Here is a 16,204-nt window from a genome sequence, read left to right on the forward strand (position 1 = left end):
TTTGGCTATATTTGAAAGTTTTTTTAAAAACTGACATTTATGAATTTTGGAGTTAAATTTTGACTATTTTTGATAAAAACTCTGCTAGAAAGAATACGCATTTATTTCAAACATGTGACACATTAATAGTAAAATGGGTTCCTCTAAAAACATAAAACTATTGCTATTCAAATAATAAATTTACACCAGTTAAATGTGTGATTCAATTTACAATTTGACTATATAAGTGTTTGAGCAAAATTCCGCACAGGGAATATTCGCGAGTTGATTCCTCGATTTTTTATCTTCCTTCTCTCTCTTCCGTGATCTCTGTGAAATAAATAAGAGTAAATAGACCACACCCAGAAGATGTTGGCCAAAGGCCCTTTGATGCCTAAGTTAGTTTAATTGGATTTTGATAAAGATACGTCAATAGCTAAAATGGATGGAGTTTTCTCTCACAGGGAGAGCCAGTTGTGTGGTGGTGCTTAGCCATGTGAGGAGAGAGAGTGAGAGGGGCGGCGAGAGAGAGAGTGAGTGAGGAATTTGTGTAGGGTTTTTCGAGTGAGAAATAATTACCTTGAATATCTTGTGTAGGCTCCTTGTGTGCTAGGGTTTGAAGAATAATTCTTATTTGATTAGGATTATTCTTACCAATAAATAGGAGATTGGAATTAATCAAGGAGATTTGATGGAAATCTTATCCTTAATTTGGGGAGATATTCTCGTCTTAAATAAAAGATAATTTTCCTAATTAAATATGATTTAATTAGAGTAATCAGTTGACCTAAGGAATATTCATTTTCTATGTGTCACCCATCTATTGATTGCCGAAATATATTTTCCCACAATAAGTACGCTAGTATGTACCTTAGATGCAAAGAAGGGAAGTTCAGTCACCTACAACATGAATGTGTACCTTGTTAGATATTTATATATCCACTTCACAATATGGTATATAAAATATTGCTCCTTATAATTTTCCTTTATTTAGACTAACCCATCACATGTTTCTCACGTCTTGAGGCATATGTACATATGATTATTGCCACTCTTTGAAGTAGGCTTGAAGGCAAATCAAGTGAAAATAGATAATATCAAGGCAAACTGATAGATGGGCAGAACAAAGTCATGTAGTCACATGTTTTATGTTTTCCTCTTTGTGTTCAAATACAAAGTTCATTATGGACTGAAAGTGACAAGTGAGTGAGAAAGAATGACTGAAAAATCACATAAATCACATAAATACATAAATAATTGATGTACAAATGTGCAATCCCATTGTTTTTTTTTTTCCTTCCTGTAACATAAATAGGAGCACCAACCAAGTAAGCTTAGTAGCGTACCATTGATATTTTTCTTCTTTGGATTATTTGCTGGTTTTGTTTGAGTTAATTGTTTCACCTGTCTTATCCCAGTTCCCAATAAAATTAAAATGCTTGTTTTACACGCCTTCTTCACCTTTGTTTGTTTCCAGGAAAAGAAAAAACAAAAGAATATTATTGCATGTGAGATTGTGGTTTGTGTTCCCTTGCGGGCCTTATTCACTCGTGTTATCTGTATTTAGAATAGAAACTGTCTTTTTAGTGGGAAGAGGTTTGCTGAGATGAGCAATTCAGCTATATGGTCTCAGCTACTTCTGCAAGGGCGCACACTAGAAACAGAGCCACACCCATCCAATTTTCCTTACGTGGGATTTTGATTTCTTCCATGCTTTTTCAGATTTATTTCTTTCTTTTTGTTAATATCTGATTTTCTCCCAAATTCTCTTTCTAGGTGGGTTGAGTAAGAAGGTCTCAGCTTCCTGAGCCAGGGCTTACTCACACCACAAGGAACAGAGCCAGACCCACTTCTTTTCAACTTTTTTCAGGTGGGTTTATTGATTTCTTTCTATTTTTCTTTTCAATTCATGCTAGTTGTGCTGCTCTGCTATAGTTTTCTGAAATTCTGATTTGTATGCAATTGCCATCTTTTATGTTCAGAGATATGAACACTTAGTTTTAGCTTTACTGATATAAATACTTTGATTTGGGTACATTGAATGAAATTACGTTTAACTTCAAAATAGGGTAAATTATCATCTGATTTGAGGGATTAAATCTGTACAGATTCAACTGAGCAACTTACCTAATCTTGAAAGGATATATCATGTTTTACCACTTACCAAAAACGAATATCATCAGTTGATTCTTATCTATATATATTCTATGACTGTGTTACTAACATTATATGTTCTATGTTACTATTTTCTCCCAGAAATGATTGTACCAGTAGCAATAGCTTTGACAGTGGGTCTTCTAGGGTGGGCTTATCAAGCACTAAAGCCTCCCCCTCCGAAAATATGCGGATCGCCTGGTGGTCCTCCTGTTACTTCACCAAGAGTGAAACTCAGTGATGGTAGGCATTTGGCCTACAGGGAGTTTGGAGTTCCAAAAGAAGAGGCAAAACACAAGATCATTGTCGTTCATGGCTTTGATAGTTCCAAAGATTTGAGTTTACCTTTTGCTCAAGTATTTTTTTCAACTCTTCTTTTAAATCCTGCATGCCTTGTCATAACTTTTTCCAGTATTGGGAGGGATATGCTGCAACACTGAGTTGATACGCTGGTCATGAATGCCTTCTATACGCTTTTGATTGATCATGCTAATATGCAACTTCTCTTTGGTCTTTCTATTATCCCAATTTGGGAGATGTTTCATATCTAAATGTTTACATTGCACCATTAGTATATATCTCTCTCTCTCATCTCATCCCCTCTTTGATAAAAGTGGAATGCCTTGTATTCGCTTTCGATTGTCAGGAACTTATAGAGGAGTTGAGCATATATTTCCTGTTCTTCGACAGAGCAGGCTATGGAGAGAGTGATCCATATCCATCGCGTTCTGTCAAGAGCGAAGCATTCGATATTCAAGAGCTCGCGGACAAGTTGCAGATTGGGTCTAAGTTTTATGTAATCGGAATCTCAATGGGAGCTTACCCTGTTTGGGGTTGCTTGAAATACATACCACACAGGCATGACAACTACCCGCCTACCAGTTTTTCCTATTTTCTCCTTTCAATAAAGTTTTTGCTGAACCTTTATTGTTCATATTCAGAAAGCTTGCATCTTATGTTATCGATGCATCATTTGCAGATTGTCTGGAGCTTCCCTGGTAGTTCCTTTTGTGCACTACTGGTGGCCTTGTGTTCCTGCTAATCTATCAAGAGAAAGCCTCAGCACTCTCCCCGTATCAGATCAATGGGCGTTCCGAGTTGCACATTACGCCCCTTGGTTATTCCATTGGTGGATGACTCAGAAATTTTTCCCTTCACTAAGTGTCTTGTGTGGAAATACCTCAGTTTTCAGCCGTACAGATTTAGAGATGCTGAAGAAAGTCTCAGAAGCACCAAGTGTTGGTCAGGTATACTCAAAATTTTCTCATTATCTCCCCCACAGTACCAAATCGGCTGTTTTCTTTTCGCTTCTTGCAATTACATTTGGAGGTTTTGGAATCTTTTAATGTCAAATTTTGTTGTTTTAAGACTGTTTAAGCTTAAGTGGAATGTGAGTCAACAATTGCTTTATATACCAACACATCATACCTCGCATACTTACATTTATGGATCTGAATTCATAGCTTATGAGGTTAAATTACCTGTGGGAGGATGGTCTGTTTTGGGTACTTTGTTTTGGTAGTGATCAAATAATATGAACAAAAATATTCTGCTGCAGGATTTACTAGTTTGACTCAATTTTGAAAACATGTTTTCTGTTAATTTTATAGTTCTGAAACTAGAATTCAAAGGAGGCATGGGATGTGCTAATCCTTACATAACCATCGGTGTCGTTTGCGTATGTTTATAAATTCAGGAAAAGATAACACAGCAAGGACACCACGAATCTCTGTACCGAGACATACTGGCTGGCTATGCAAAATGGGAATTCGACCCGTCGGAGCTGAAAAATCCATTCCCTGACAATGAGGGCTCATTTCACATTTGGCGAGGCTGTGAAGACAAGATCATTCCTTATAAACTAAACCGCTATATTGCAGAGAAGCTTCCCTGGATTCATTATCATGAAGTTCCTGGTTATGGCCATTTGCTTTTTCTTGAGAGTCATCTATGTGATGCTATTTTAAAAGCACTTTTGCTTAGAGAATAAGCTCCTATGTTGATAGCAGGCCTAATATCTATAGGTATGTTGTTGAGTAAACTATTGATGTTTCTGGAGCAACTATTTCTTGAATGCTGCAATGTGCTTCATATATTTGTAGAAAAGTTCTTGTGTGTTAAGTCATGGTTACATCGCAAAATAATAAAAAATTTATCAGCTTTGGGTTTTATGCCTGGTTGTGGCCTCTGATTGGCTTTGTTGTCAGCCTTCAGCCTCTTTCTGTCTTTGTTGGTCTCATTGTTTTGAGTTTACGTTTGTGTAATTGCCATTGTATTTTCCCTTTTTAAATAAATTTTCCCTCTAACCAAAACAAAACAAAAAAAACAAAAAAAAAGGAAAGAAAAAAAGAAACCCACCCAAAAGTTATTTTCTTTGGCCCAAGAGAGGCACTTGCTGATGTGACTTTTTTTGGGTATATTTTTTGTATGTTTTATCTGATTTCTTGCGTGACTTAAAAGTATTTTTAATCTTCAAAGCCAAGTCTAAATTTCCTTTCTCATATTCAACAATGCAAGATAATTTCAAGATATAATATTAATTTTTGGATCCATAATGCTAGCCGCCAATGTATTCATCAAATTTGTTAACTAAATTATGTATACTTGGTTACTGATTCAAGTATCTTCGTGCCAGCGGTCCTGCAACCCCCCATAGGAATAAAATAAGTCTTTCAACCATGAATGATGAGTAATGGAAAATATCTGAATTTTGAGAATTTCACTAATAAATCTATTATAGTATGATATAATATACAACAAAGTCCATTTTGTTGGAATTTTAAAAAGGTTTTAAAATTTTAACTGTTTTATTTCTTTAATTATTTTAGTTGTTTTATTTTATTTATTGCGGAGATTATAAATATTTAATATTCATGTTTTATTTCTATATTGAATGCCTAAATTTTCTGGTTGATGAAGGTTACATGTTATTAGACGTTAGCTCCTTTTGGTTTCAAAATTAGTTAATTGCTATTAACTTCTTTTGGAAGCTTTTGCATTGCACATTTAATTACGAGATTTTTATTTATTTTTTAATTTATGCAGCTTTAGTTTCGAAACTTTAGTGTCAATTTCATGACATTAGAGCCCTTATTTTGGCAGTAAAGTTGTTGATATTGTTAGGTGATTATTGCCTTTAATGTTCTGAACATTTATGCAATTAATTACATTCTGTTTAAATGTCTTGGATTCATTTTAAAGTTGCCAACGCCTATATATTTCAATTGTGCAATCCTTCATATTAGTTACTTGAGTTAATCTTGATACAAATATATTGAGTGAACTAATGTTCTTTTGATTATAAAGTCTTGACAGATGTCACATTGAGTTAATTGCCATGAAGTGTACACTGTGGAATCCTCCTGAGAAAACTGAAATGAAATAATAAATTATATCACTGTAAGTGGCATTAATTTTGAGTTTTGGTGTAAGGCTTTCAAACCCTAAATTTTTGAGGCATTTTTTTCTTTTGAGGCTTTCGATGGGTTTATTATATTTACAATGACTATCAAGATGACTGTGAGTACATATCTTATGAATTTAAAAATAAATGAAATTTTGGCACAGTCTTCACATATTTGAGAATTCCCTTAATTTGTGGGGGTTGAGTTTTTCCTTAACTATGTGGGTATTTGTTGGAATTTTTGTGGGTATTTCAAATACAAAATTAATATCAATACTTATTTTTTAAAATTTAATATTCCAGTTTTTGAGTGATTTGATTACCTCTTTAAAACTGAAGTTATTTTGTACATTTATTATATAAGTTTTCATATCTCCTTTATTCAGATTTATTCTATTTTAATTAACGCTCAATGCTTATGTTATTTGCGTTTTGATAATTATTAATATTTTTATTTTAAAACGTGTGGACCAATTTGTGGAAGTTGAATTTTCCTAAATGGGAACTTTAGTACTGTAATTTAATTTGTTAGTAACATTAAGCAATTTTTGCTTTTATACTGGAAAATATTAGATTCATTTCCTTCTCTCTTTCCCATATTTTTGTGTGTTTTCAATTTCTTTATGCTCTCATGGGAAAGATTCATTTAGTGACATAATCCTTTTTATATTTTATTGGCAAACATACTGTGTCTGTATGAAATTTGTTTCATTATGCAAGTTTATTATGAGACTAATTTATCTTCAATTTGATACAAAAATATTTGCAACTAATGATGATTTTGGCATAAAATTTTGGTAGAGACTTCTTATTGTCTTATAGGTTCATATTGAGAATCGACAAGATACAATTTCAACTTGGATATGTGATCATGATTTCAACCATTTGGAGTGCACAAAAGGGAGTAAGGGTATCCTGAAATACTCAGTGTTTATAGTTAAATTTATTTAATGAATTAATTGTTATATTGTTGTTCATAAGTGGTAGCAGGTGTACTCAAAGTTTCATGGACTTGAGAGGTACTCTTGATCAGAAGATTTAATGTATGATGTATTTCCATTATACTTAACTGTATACCAATGCGTATTTAATTTCCAATTATACTGAGGTGAAATCCATTAATTATTTGTGTGCAAGATTGTGTAGGAAATATTTTAATAACATGCAGGTTTAAAGCGTGCTAAAATGGAGAACAAAGACATGACCTACATTATATATGCCTTGTGAAGGCTAGTTTTGATATGCATGCCTCGTGGAGGAGGCTATTAATGCAAAATGTCGAGGGGGATGTGCTTAAGCCCATAAGGGAGTCACCTAGGGAGGTAACCCAACTTCTGTGATTGGAGATCCCATGAAGGAAGTTCAATGTGGTAGAAACAATCCATATTGCGTGACTCATATAGCACTCATAAAACTATGGAGATATCCTTGAGATATTCTTCTGCTCATCCCTAAGGCAAAAGTGCTATTTTATGTGACGTTAGGAAGGGATTTATCCCTGAATGAGTTTCGAGGCGGGCAAACTCCCGCAGGGTGCAGGTCACATGTACTCTTGGAGAACTCACCTAAGTGAGAGACGTCGTGAGGCCACGACTATGAGAATTGGGCTATTCTCTAGTAACTCTCATGAGAATCAAGATTAGCGCATGGCCATAAATAGCTCTACCCCACATCCAAGCCTCAACCAATACCATGTTGGGATATGTTGAAGTTTGGTCAAAGGTGCCAAGTTCAATACTTTGTACACTCAAGTTCCTCAAATGAAGACTATCATCACTAAGTGAAGGTTCAAGCCCGGAAGGCACCTACACCTATTGCATAGTATTATATTGCCCAAATTGTTGTAAATACATGAGTTGGTGGATGACCACCATACCTCTTAGTATTCCACCGTTGGATTTTATGTAACCTATGCACTAAGTATTTGTAATTAGTGCTTGTAACCTATATGTATATTGTAAATGATGGTATTCAATATCCTATCTTGTAAGCCTATAAATAGGTGGTTCTACCAAAGATTAAGAGAAGAATAAAGATGATGAAACTTTATCTTTAGCATATCACTTCTCTCTACATTTTCCCTCTAGTTTTATAACACGTTATCAGCACGACATTGCTCTTGGTATGTTTTCTTTCTTTGAATTTTCTTTCTTCTTATATGAGCTAGAGTCATCACATGGTATAGAGTTTCTTTGTACTCCCCATCAGACTTCATCATGCTCGTTTAAGAAAAAAAAAAAAAATTTCTTATTCTTATTACACATGAATATAATGCCATGTTTTTTTTTTTTTGTTTGTTTATTTAATTTTAAGTATGATCTTAATTATTATGATGAGTTTGTATTATACAAAAGATTAGGGCCCGAAGTTCCTCAATCCTCATCATATAACTAGATTAGGACCTAGAGTTCTTTTGATTGAATCATAACCTGAAGTTCTTTGATTCCAAATAATTGAGGGCGTGAAGTTTCGCGAATTTAAAGAGCACATAAGGACATGAAACTCCTCGATTTTGTATTAATCAAAATTAGAATTCCATGAGGCCTACATATGTCAAAAACCCGAACCAGAAGTTTCGAGTGCATATACATTGATTTGAGTATGAAGTTCAAAGCACAACTATTAATTCAATTTATTTATATCTACGTATTCGAATTTGAAGTTTCAAATATATATTGATATGAACCTGAAGTTCATAGTTTTTTGTGGATCTTAATACTATATATGAACCTGAAGTTCATTACTTATTTGTGCCTATATGAACCTGAATTGGTTGGAAACCCAATTCTTAAACTTGTAGTTTTATCTACATATTGAATACACATTAATATTGGATTATCTTGGAATTTCATAGTCTTTAATTTATTTAATTTATTCCTCATTTATACCACTTTACTCATTTTATTTTATTTATGTTGGTTTATTAGTTAATTTCTTTTTACGATGATAATGTTTTGTATTACAGCCCCAATATTGACAGTCAGAGGCGTCTATTGGAGAAACTTCCTACTTTCTTTTGTGGGTAGGAAGTTTATGATGTCATGAACCAAAAGTTCATGAGGCCCCAATATTACACAACTATTAAAGTAGTTGAAGTTTATGATGTCATGAACCAAAAGTTCATGAGGCCCCAATATTACACAACTATTAAAGTAGTTGAAGATTATAATATCATGAACCAGAAGTTCATTGACCGGATAACTTTTATGTTGTGGTATGATTATCTTGGCAATCCATATTCCACAATGATACATAAGAGTTTTATAAATTTGTAAGGACATTGTTTAAAGACTCAAAATATTGTCTTGTCCAACAAATATCATTACAAAGAATGCTCATCATTTAAAGACTCAAAATATTGTCTTGTCCAACAAATATCATTACAAAGAATCCTCACAAATAAAAGTTGTCATGAGATCATCAAAGTCAAAAATTGACTTTGAGCCCTCTTTCCTTAAATAATTCAAGGGGATATTTGTGAGCTTATATAACATTTAATTATGGATCACTTCACCAGTTTTATTAATTGTGCCTACTAAAATGGTCACATATTTGTCTCTTGTCAAGACGTTTACGAGCACAACTCCCACATTATCCAATCCAGTCAATTTGACTTGATAATGATGATGAGTTTATTTTCCTAAATTTTGAGACAATTTTCCCGCCATTAGGGGAAGAAATGGCAGTTCCTGAAGAACGTCGTGAAATAGTGTTGAATCAATCCGCTTTTGTCTCATCAAGATAATGCATATAAAAGTTGTACATATGCTAACATGGATTGATATTCTCATATCACAATCCATTAACATGGTGACTATATATATAATGCATGCCTGAAGCATGACAGAAATATAGGTTCTAAAGACTTAACTCCTCATAACTGGAGATTATTTGAAAAATTCAAGCCCTATAAAAAATAACGCTCTATAGGAGGTTATGATCCACATATTCTAAATAATTCATTGTAAAAGAGATGTTTGTCTAACAAATGACAACATAAGCCCCTGAATAGGCATTGGTACCCCAAAGCAATGAGATGCTTATAAATTATGCATGCGCATGCACATGAGAATTGTGGGATCACAAATTGATGATACATTTGGTTTATTAGTAGCTACTACAATCATCAAGGGCTATGATTATATTAAATCACGTTTCATGAATGTCGACAAGTTAAGTGATTGGCCAAAAATGGAAATAGGCAATTCCATTTATCACTAAATATGAAGTGTGGGATATTGAACCTATAGCTCAAACACCGAATTACAAATTCTAAGAATGAAGGTTATGAATTGGTGCTTATGAAGTGAAATAAGATCACTAATATGACATAAGGTTTCCTGGGAGAGACATGGTTTTAGTCTCCCATCTCATCATAGATGCATCCACATTTCTATAAGTGCAGTTGTTACTTTAACGTGAAACTTATAGCATATGTTAAATGCATATTTATTAAGACTATATGGTACATGGAAATCCTCAAAGCTCATGAAATATTTGAGATATATCGGATGAAGCAACCTCTTGAAGGATATAAAGTACCAAAATATTCTTAATTAAGAGTTATCACTAAAAGTTTGAGTATTTTGAATTCAAATTTGATATTATTGTAACATATTCTAACTATTAAATTTGTTGTTGATGCTCCTAAATATTTCAATCATTTGAAAAGTGAAAAACAGGTCGAATAGTGTGATAGACGATCATGTATGAAGACAATGTTGCTTGTATTGCTCAAATCAGAGAAGGGGAGATATTAATCAGGGGGAGATATCAATCAGGGGGAGCATCCCAATTCTACTACATGTAGGACGTATGCACGTTGTACTCTTTTTCCCTTCGACTAGGTTTTTGTCCCACTGGGTTTTTCCTAGCAAGGTTTTAACGAGGCAACATAAGCGCATCCAACACCATATCAATGATCCAGAAGAAAGTTTCACTCTTTTTCCCTTCACTTCGGTTTTGTCCCACTGGGTTTTCCAAGCAAGGTTTTTAATGAGGGAACTATGTCATTGTATGGTGGACATCCAAGGGGGAGTGTTGTAAATGCATGGGTTGGTGGATGACCACCATACCTCTTAGTATTCTACCGTTGGATTTTATGTAACCTATGCACTAAGTATTTGTAATTAGTGCTTGTAACCTATAGGTATATTGTAAATGATGCATGGTAAAATTTTAAAAACCTTGTGGGGGATTGTTGGAATTTTAAAAAGGTTTTAAAAATTTAACCATTTTATTTATTTAATTATTTTGGCTGTTTTATTTTATTGTGGGGGTTATAAATATTTAATATTCATGTTTTATTTGTATATTGAATGCCTTAATTTTCTGGTTGGTGAAGGTTACATATTATTGGATGCCTATAAAATGCCACTCCTCCTTCATATTTGAAAAACAACAATACACCATCAGAATATCACATACCACAATCACCACCACAAACTAATTATCTCCTTTCCTACCTTTATATATATTCTCTACTTTATATTATTATTTTGGCAATGGTTTTGTGACTTGAATACCTACATCCGTCTATGAATGAGCTCATAGCGGATCTTGAGTTTGTGTACAAGGGGTCGTATCTTCGACCCTTGTAGACCGTCAATACCTACACGTAGGGAGGCTACAAAGGCTTTAGGACAGCGTCTTTGACGTGATTCACTGTATCAAACTCACCTTCTTACTTATTATTTATTTTGCTTTTACTTACCTATTATTTTGTTTTCTTCAATTTCATTGTACCTTAAAAGCTTTCCAATTTGTTTATAAGTTATTTATAATATAAATGTTTTTGTATTTGGCTTTACAGAAAAGGAAAACTATATTTTTTATAACATATTTAGAGTGAAAATTTGAAAACTAGCCACTTGTTATTTTCTAATTGGTTCTTATAAAATTTTAACACAATAAGAATCAATTAAAAAATAACAAGTGGCTAGTTTTGATTTTTTTTTTCCTCCAAATATGCTTTATATGAGTTTTTGTATAATATGTCGTGCTAAAATGAATTTTTGAATAAATAGCTCAATTTCTTTCCTTTTTCTTGAAGGATATGTTGTATGGAGCTGCCATGTATTCCAAATTTAGGGGAAGAAAAGGATAATGGTAGAAATGATAATTTTTGTTTTTTAATATTGGCTTGCTACTCTTCATTAAGGTTTTTTTAAAAAAAAAAAAAATACAAGTACAAATCTAACTACTCTAATTTAATCTAATTTATGGGGTAGGAGATTTGAATTTGAATGCAATGGAGTGAACTCACTATCCTGATCAACTAACTAACGTTTGCATTTATAAATTATTTTTAATTTTTAATAACTATGGCTAACTTATTAGAAGGACAAGTGACAACTTAGTAATGGAATGGTGATGCTGCACTTATGATTAAGCTGGCGGGCAAATATATTTTTAAATTTAAGAAATAAATTTTATAAACCAAAATATTTTATTGAGAGTGACAGTGTTGTAAATAGGTTACGTCAAAGGGAGACACCAGAGTCCCGCAAGAAACTACAAATGCAAGAATATTCTGACAACGGGGTATAAACCAAGAATCAATATTTTAATTTATCAATCATTTGTTTACACGTCTTGGACGAATAAACAATTTTTAATATACATTAACTCCTTATCACATGTATGAGCATGTGATTGGTTTATTTTATATTTTATTTTTATAATTAAGAAAAGATAATATGGATAGTTATATTCCATAAAAATAGAACATATTATCTTCTTTTTAAATTTAATTTTTTAAATATGAAAAATGTGAATTTATCATATTATTCTTATTTAATTAATAATTTTAATTCTCAATGTTTGAATTAACCAAGGGTATTTTCTAATATTTTGAATGTTTTACCATTCTTTGTCTTTTACTTTATATATACTAGCCTCTCCGCATGCGCTTTCGCGCGTGCGAGAGGCTCTTTTTTTTATTCTTTATTTTTTAATAAATTTATTTTAGAATTAAAAAAGATAATGGGTAGTTGTGTTCCATAAAAATAGGATTCATTATCTGATTTTTCTTTTAATTTTAATTTTTTTAATATGAAAAAGTGTGAATTTATCATATTATCCTCACCACTTCAATTAATAATTTCAATTTTAAATGCCGGAGATTAACTACAAGAATTTCCTGATTAACGTTTCACCATTCTCTCTCACTTTATATATGGGACTAGGACCCCTTGAGCATGTGCTGATTTTTTTTTTTTTTTTTTTTTTTTAAGATTAAGAAAAGATAACATGTGTAGTTATGTTCCATAAAAGTAAGACCTATTATCTGATTTTGTTTTTAATTTTTTTAATATATAAAAATGTGAATTTATCATATTATCCTCATTTAATTAATAATTTCAATTCTTAATGTTTGAATTAATCAATGATATTTTTTGATATTTTGAATATTTTACCATTTTTAACTTTTTGCTTTTTATATATAGAAGATATAAATTTTTTTTTTGGTAAAGCTTTTATTTTCTTATTTTCCTGGAAGCTTTAACCGTTTAACGTGTGCTGTTAGGCAGCTGCTATTATTACATCAGTAGGTTCGATTGCCTAATTGACTAACAGAGGAAGTGCGCTGGCACATGGACATGACATGAGCACCAAATTGTAGCCGGCAATCTGCTTCAATCTCACAATCAACCAGCTATGCCAAGAAATTTACTTATCACTTTTAAAGAGTACAAATGATTGATTTTGTTTGCTCTAAGTGAGACTCAAGATGCGACAATACCCTTCTTAAAATTCTAACCAAGGGAGAATCTATAGATACCAATAATGTGAATGGTGTTGTTTAGGAGCACCTCCGAGGGTGTGTCGACATGAGGTGGCGGCATATCACCACAGGCGTAGCAACGTTCTATAATACTCATTAATATTAGAGTTGGATTGAGTGTGATTGTCACACTACCACGTGGTGTTATCAATTCACTCATATTGTAACACGTGTATTTATTTATTAATACTGTACTCTAGGTCGATTACATTGAACATTGTCGTCCAATAATGTTCGTAGATTGGTAACGCTACATGACAATGTGACAACAACACTCAAAAACTTCTTCTAGAATAGAGGCAAAATCTTTTGACCTCTACAATGTTTGTTGTGGGTCACCAAACTCACGACTGTTAGTTGCCGGATTTAGGGTGGTCCTTGTTGGTGGTGGCCAGGTTAAAGGGTGTGATGTGGGAGAGAGGGAAAAAGAAAGAAAAATAGAGGATGAACATGAACCTAAGAGGGGACGAGGGAGGCGTAAAATAGGAGAAATTTAGAAGAATAGATGTAGAGGGAGGGGAAAAGTGGGAGAAATTTAGAAGCAAGGGGGCGTAGATGGCAATTGGTAGGGTATGCTACAGATGGCATTATTTATGGGCCTGCTTCCGTGACGCCTCTCAAGTCTTATAACCAGGAGAAGGACAATTGTAGCAAGATACCCCCATCAGCGGAACGTTCAAAAGTATATCCAGGTGTGTCAAAATTTATTTAAGTAACAAATGGTACATGCCTCAGCATCAAACTGTCAAAAAACCTTCTCTGCTGCCACTGTACTGACAAAAAGTGAAAACCCAACAAGCATCTGCAAGTCAAACACAAAGAAAAAGAAAAACTTGATACATTTGAAATCCCATCAGGCCAAGAGAGAATCCCAAATAACATCATGCCAGGTGAGTTTTCAAAAAAAAATTTCCTTCCATTTCTCTTTCCCATTCAATTTTTGGGTCCATGAAAGTTGAAATGAATGAATTAGATCTACCCCTTTCTTTTGTTGTTTTGTTTTCTCAGCGATGGTTTCAAACACTGCACAGACTGCTGCCGTTTCTGAAGATCTTCCTCCAGCTTCACCAAGAATCAGGCTTGCTGATGGAAGGTATCTGGCTTATAGAGAAAGTGGGGTCCCCAAGAACAAAGCAAACTACAAGATCATCATTGTTCATGGCTTTGGAAGCTCCAAGGAAATGAGTTTCCTGGCACCCCAAGTATCTCTCTTTTCCCAACCATCTTCTTATTTTGCTCTGAAGCTTTAGCAAATTACGTTGTATTCAAATCCAAGTTCAACATAGATAATAATTTTAAGGGAAATGAGGGATGTTTTTGAGAAATGATGTAAACTATGAATCTGCAGTCATATGAGAACCTCGTAAAGGGAATATCTGAATTTTGAAAAATCTGTTGTGAAACAGTTTTCTGAATTGAAACATTTATAAATCTGAAAGAAACTGCTGAAAAACCTGCAAAAGCAACTTTTATCATACACTCAGAAATTTATGCGTGTAAAGTGGTTTTCTTTTGTTTGTTTAGGAGCTATATCAATTCAAATTTACACTTGGTTTACAAGAAAAATCCCAATTCAAATTATATAACATGGCTAAGGAAGTAGTACTAAAGCATCAGTTCAGAGAAAAATGTCAAAATAAGGTGAACTCACAGTGCTTCAGTTTCCAGGAATTAATAGATGAGTTGGGGATATATTTTCTGCTATATGATCGTGCTGGCTATGGAGAAAGTGATCCAAATCCAAAGCGTTCGGTCAAGAGTGAAGCCCTTGACATCGAAGAACTGGCTGATCAGTTAGAGTTAGGATTGAAATTTTATGTGATTGGAGTGTCAATGGGATCATATCCCACCTGGAGTTGCATCAAACATATACCACACAGGTAAAACACTCATAGATTCAAGGTTCATAACTTTCTACTTCATTCAAAACGAAGAGTTTTCGAACTTTTTATATCAAATTTGTTTGTGTAGGCTAGCAGGTGTGGCTTTGGTAGTTCCAGTTGTCAATTATAGGTGGCCTTCTCTTCCTGACCATCTGATAAAGGATGATTACAGGAGAAAACTTATCAAATGGGGACTCTTCTTTGCAGAATTTGCCCCTGGACTACTGCGGTGGTGGGTGACTCAGAAATGGCTCCCTTCAACTTCTGTCCTGGAAAGAAATCCGGTATTCTTCAACAGCAGAGACATAGAAGTCCTCAAAACAATTCCAGGCTTCCCAATGCTTTCTCAGGTAACCATATCTTCTGTCTCCAAATCTGTTCGCGGTATGGTGGTTGATACTGTAATAGAAACTGAGACACCAAGTGGGAAATTTCACTCAATGCTGTATGGTAGTAAGAAGCTGCTTTCTATAAATAACATTTTCATATATTAACTTCTGTCTCATGATTTAACAATGTTTATGTTTGCACCTAAAGGAAAAATTACGACAACAAGGGGTTTTTGATACTCTGCATCATGACTTCAAATTGGCTTTCAGCCGTTGGGATTTCGACCCCATGGATCTCAGCAATCCATTCCCCCAAAACCAGAGCTCTGTTCATATTTGGCAAGGTTATGAAGATAAGGTTGTGCCATTTCAACTTCAAAGATATATTTCATTTAAGCTACCGTGGATTCAGTATCATGAAGTTCCGGACGGTGGGCATTTGATTGTGCATTATGCTGGTTTGTGTGAGGCCATTCTGAGGGCACTTTTGCTTGGAGAAGAACATCTTCATTACAAACCTACTATAGCCAAAATTGTTTCATAAGTGCGTCGAATATTCTTCAACTGTTGATTGTAGATGATTGATTCTTTCAGACAATTACAAGCATGTACATTAGCTTTGTCATTTGAAACTTTGAATATAAGACAGTTCTTTCTTTGTAGGCTTCAA

The 16,204-nt window shown here is 33.7% G+C and overlaps 2 protein-coding genes across 3 annotated transcripts; both read left to right on the plus strand.

The window, feature by feature from the left end:
• The first annotated feature begins 1,526 nt into the window (after positions 1-1,526).
• Positions 1,527-4,308, plus strand: LOC117632871. Its single transcript, XM_034366474.1, has 6 exons — positions 1,527-1,669; positions 1,756-1,849; positions 2,236-2,489; positions 2,780-2,991; positions 3,113-3,380; positions 3,830-4,308. Exons 3-6 carry the CDS (start codon positions 2,238-2,240, stop codon positions 4,121-4,123), a joined length of 1,026 nt encoding a protein of 341 aa, XP_034222365.1. The 5' UTR covers positions 1,527-1,669; positions 1,756-1,849; positions 2,236-2,237; the 3' UTR covers positions 4,124-4,308.
• Positions 4,309-13,985: 9,677 nt separating this feature from the next.
• LOC117633205 lies at positions 13,986-16,204 on the plus strand. Of its 2 annotated transcripts, XM_034366918.1 has the most exons (5): positions 13,986-14,212; positions 14,331-14,524; positions 14,991-15,202; positions 15,294-15,555; positions 15,743-16,204. In XM_034366918.1, exons 1-5 carry the CDS (start codon positions 14,206-14,208, stop codon positions 16,076-16,078), a joined length of 1,011 nt encoding a protein of 336 aa, XP_034222809.1. In that variant the 5' UTR covers positions 13,986-14,205; the 3' UTR covers positions 16,079-16,204. The 2 variants fall into 2 exon arrangements, with proteins under 2 accessions (XP_034222809.1, XP_034222810.1); XM_034366919.1 differs by lacking the exon at positions 13,986-14,212 and having other exon boundaries at positions 14,411-14,524; positions 14,984-15,202.

This window comes from Prunus dulcis, chromosome 6, assembly GCF_902201215.1.
Source record: "Prunus dulcis chromosome 6, ALMONDv2, whole genome shotgun sequence".
Classification (NCBI taxonomy): domain Eukaryota; kingdom Viridiplantae; phylum Streptophyta; class Magnoliopsida; order Rosales; family Rosaceae; genus Prunus; species Prunus dulcis.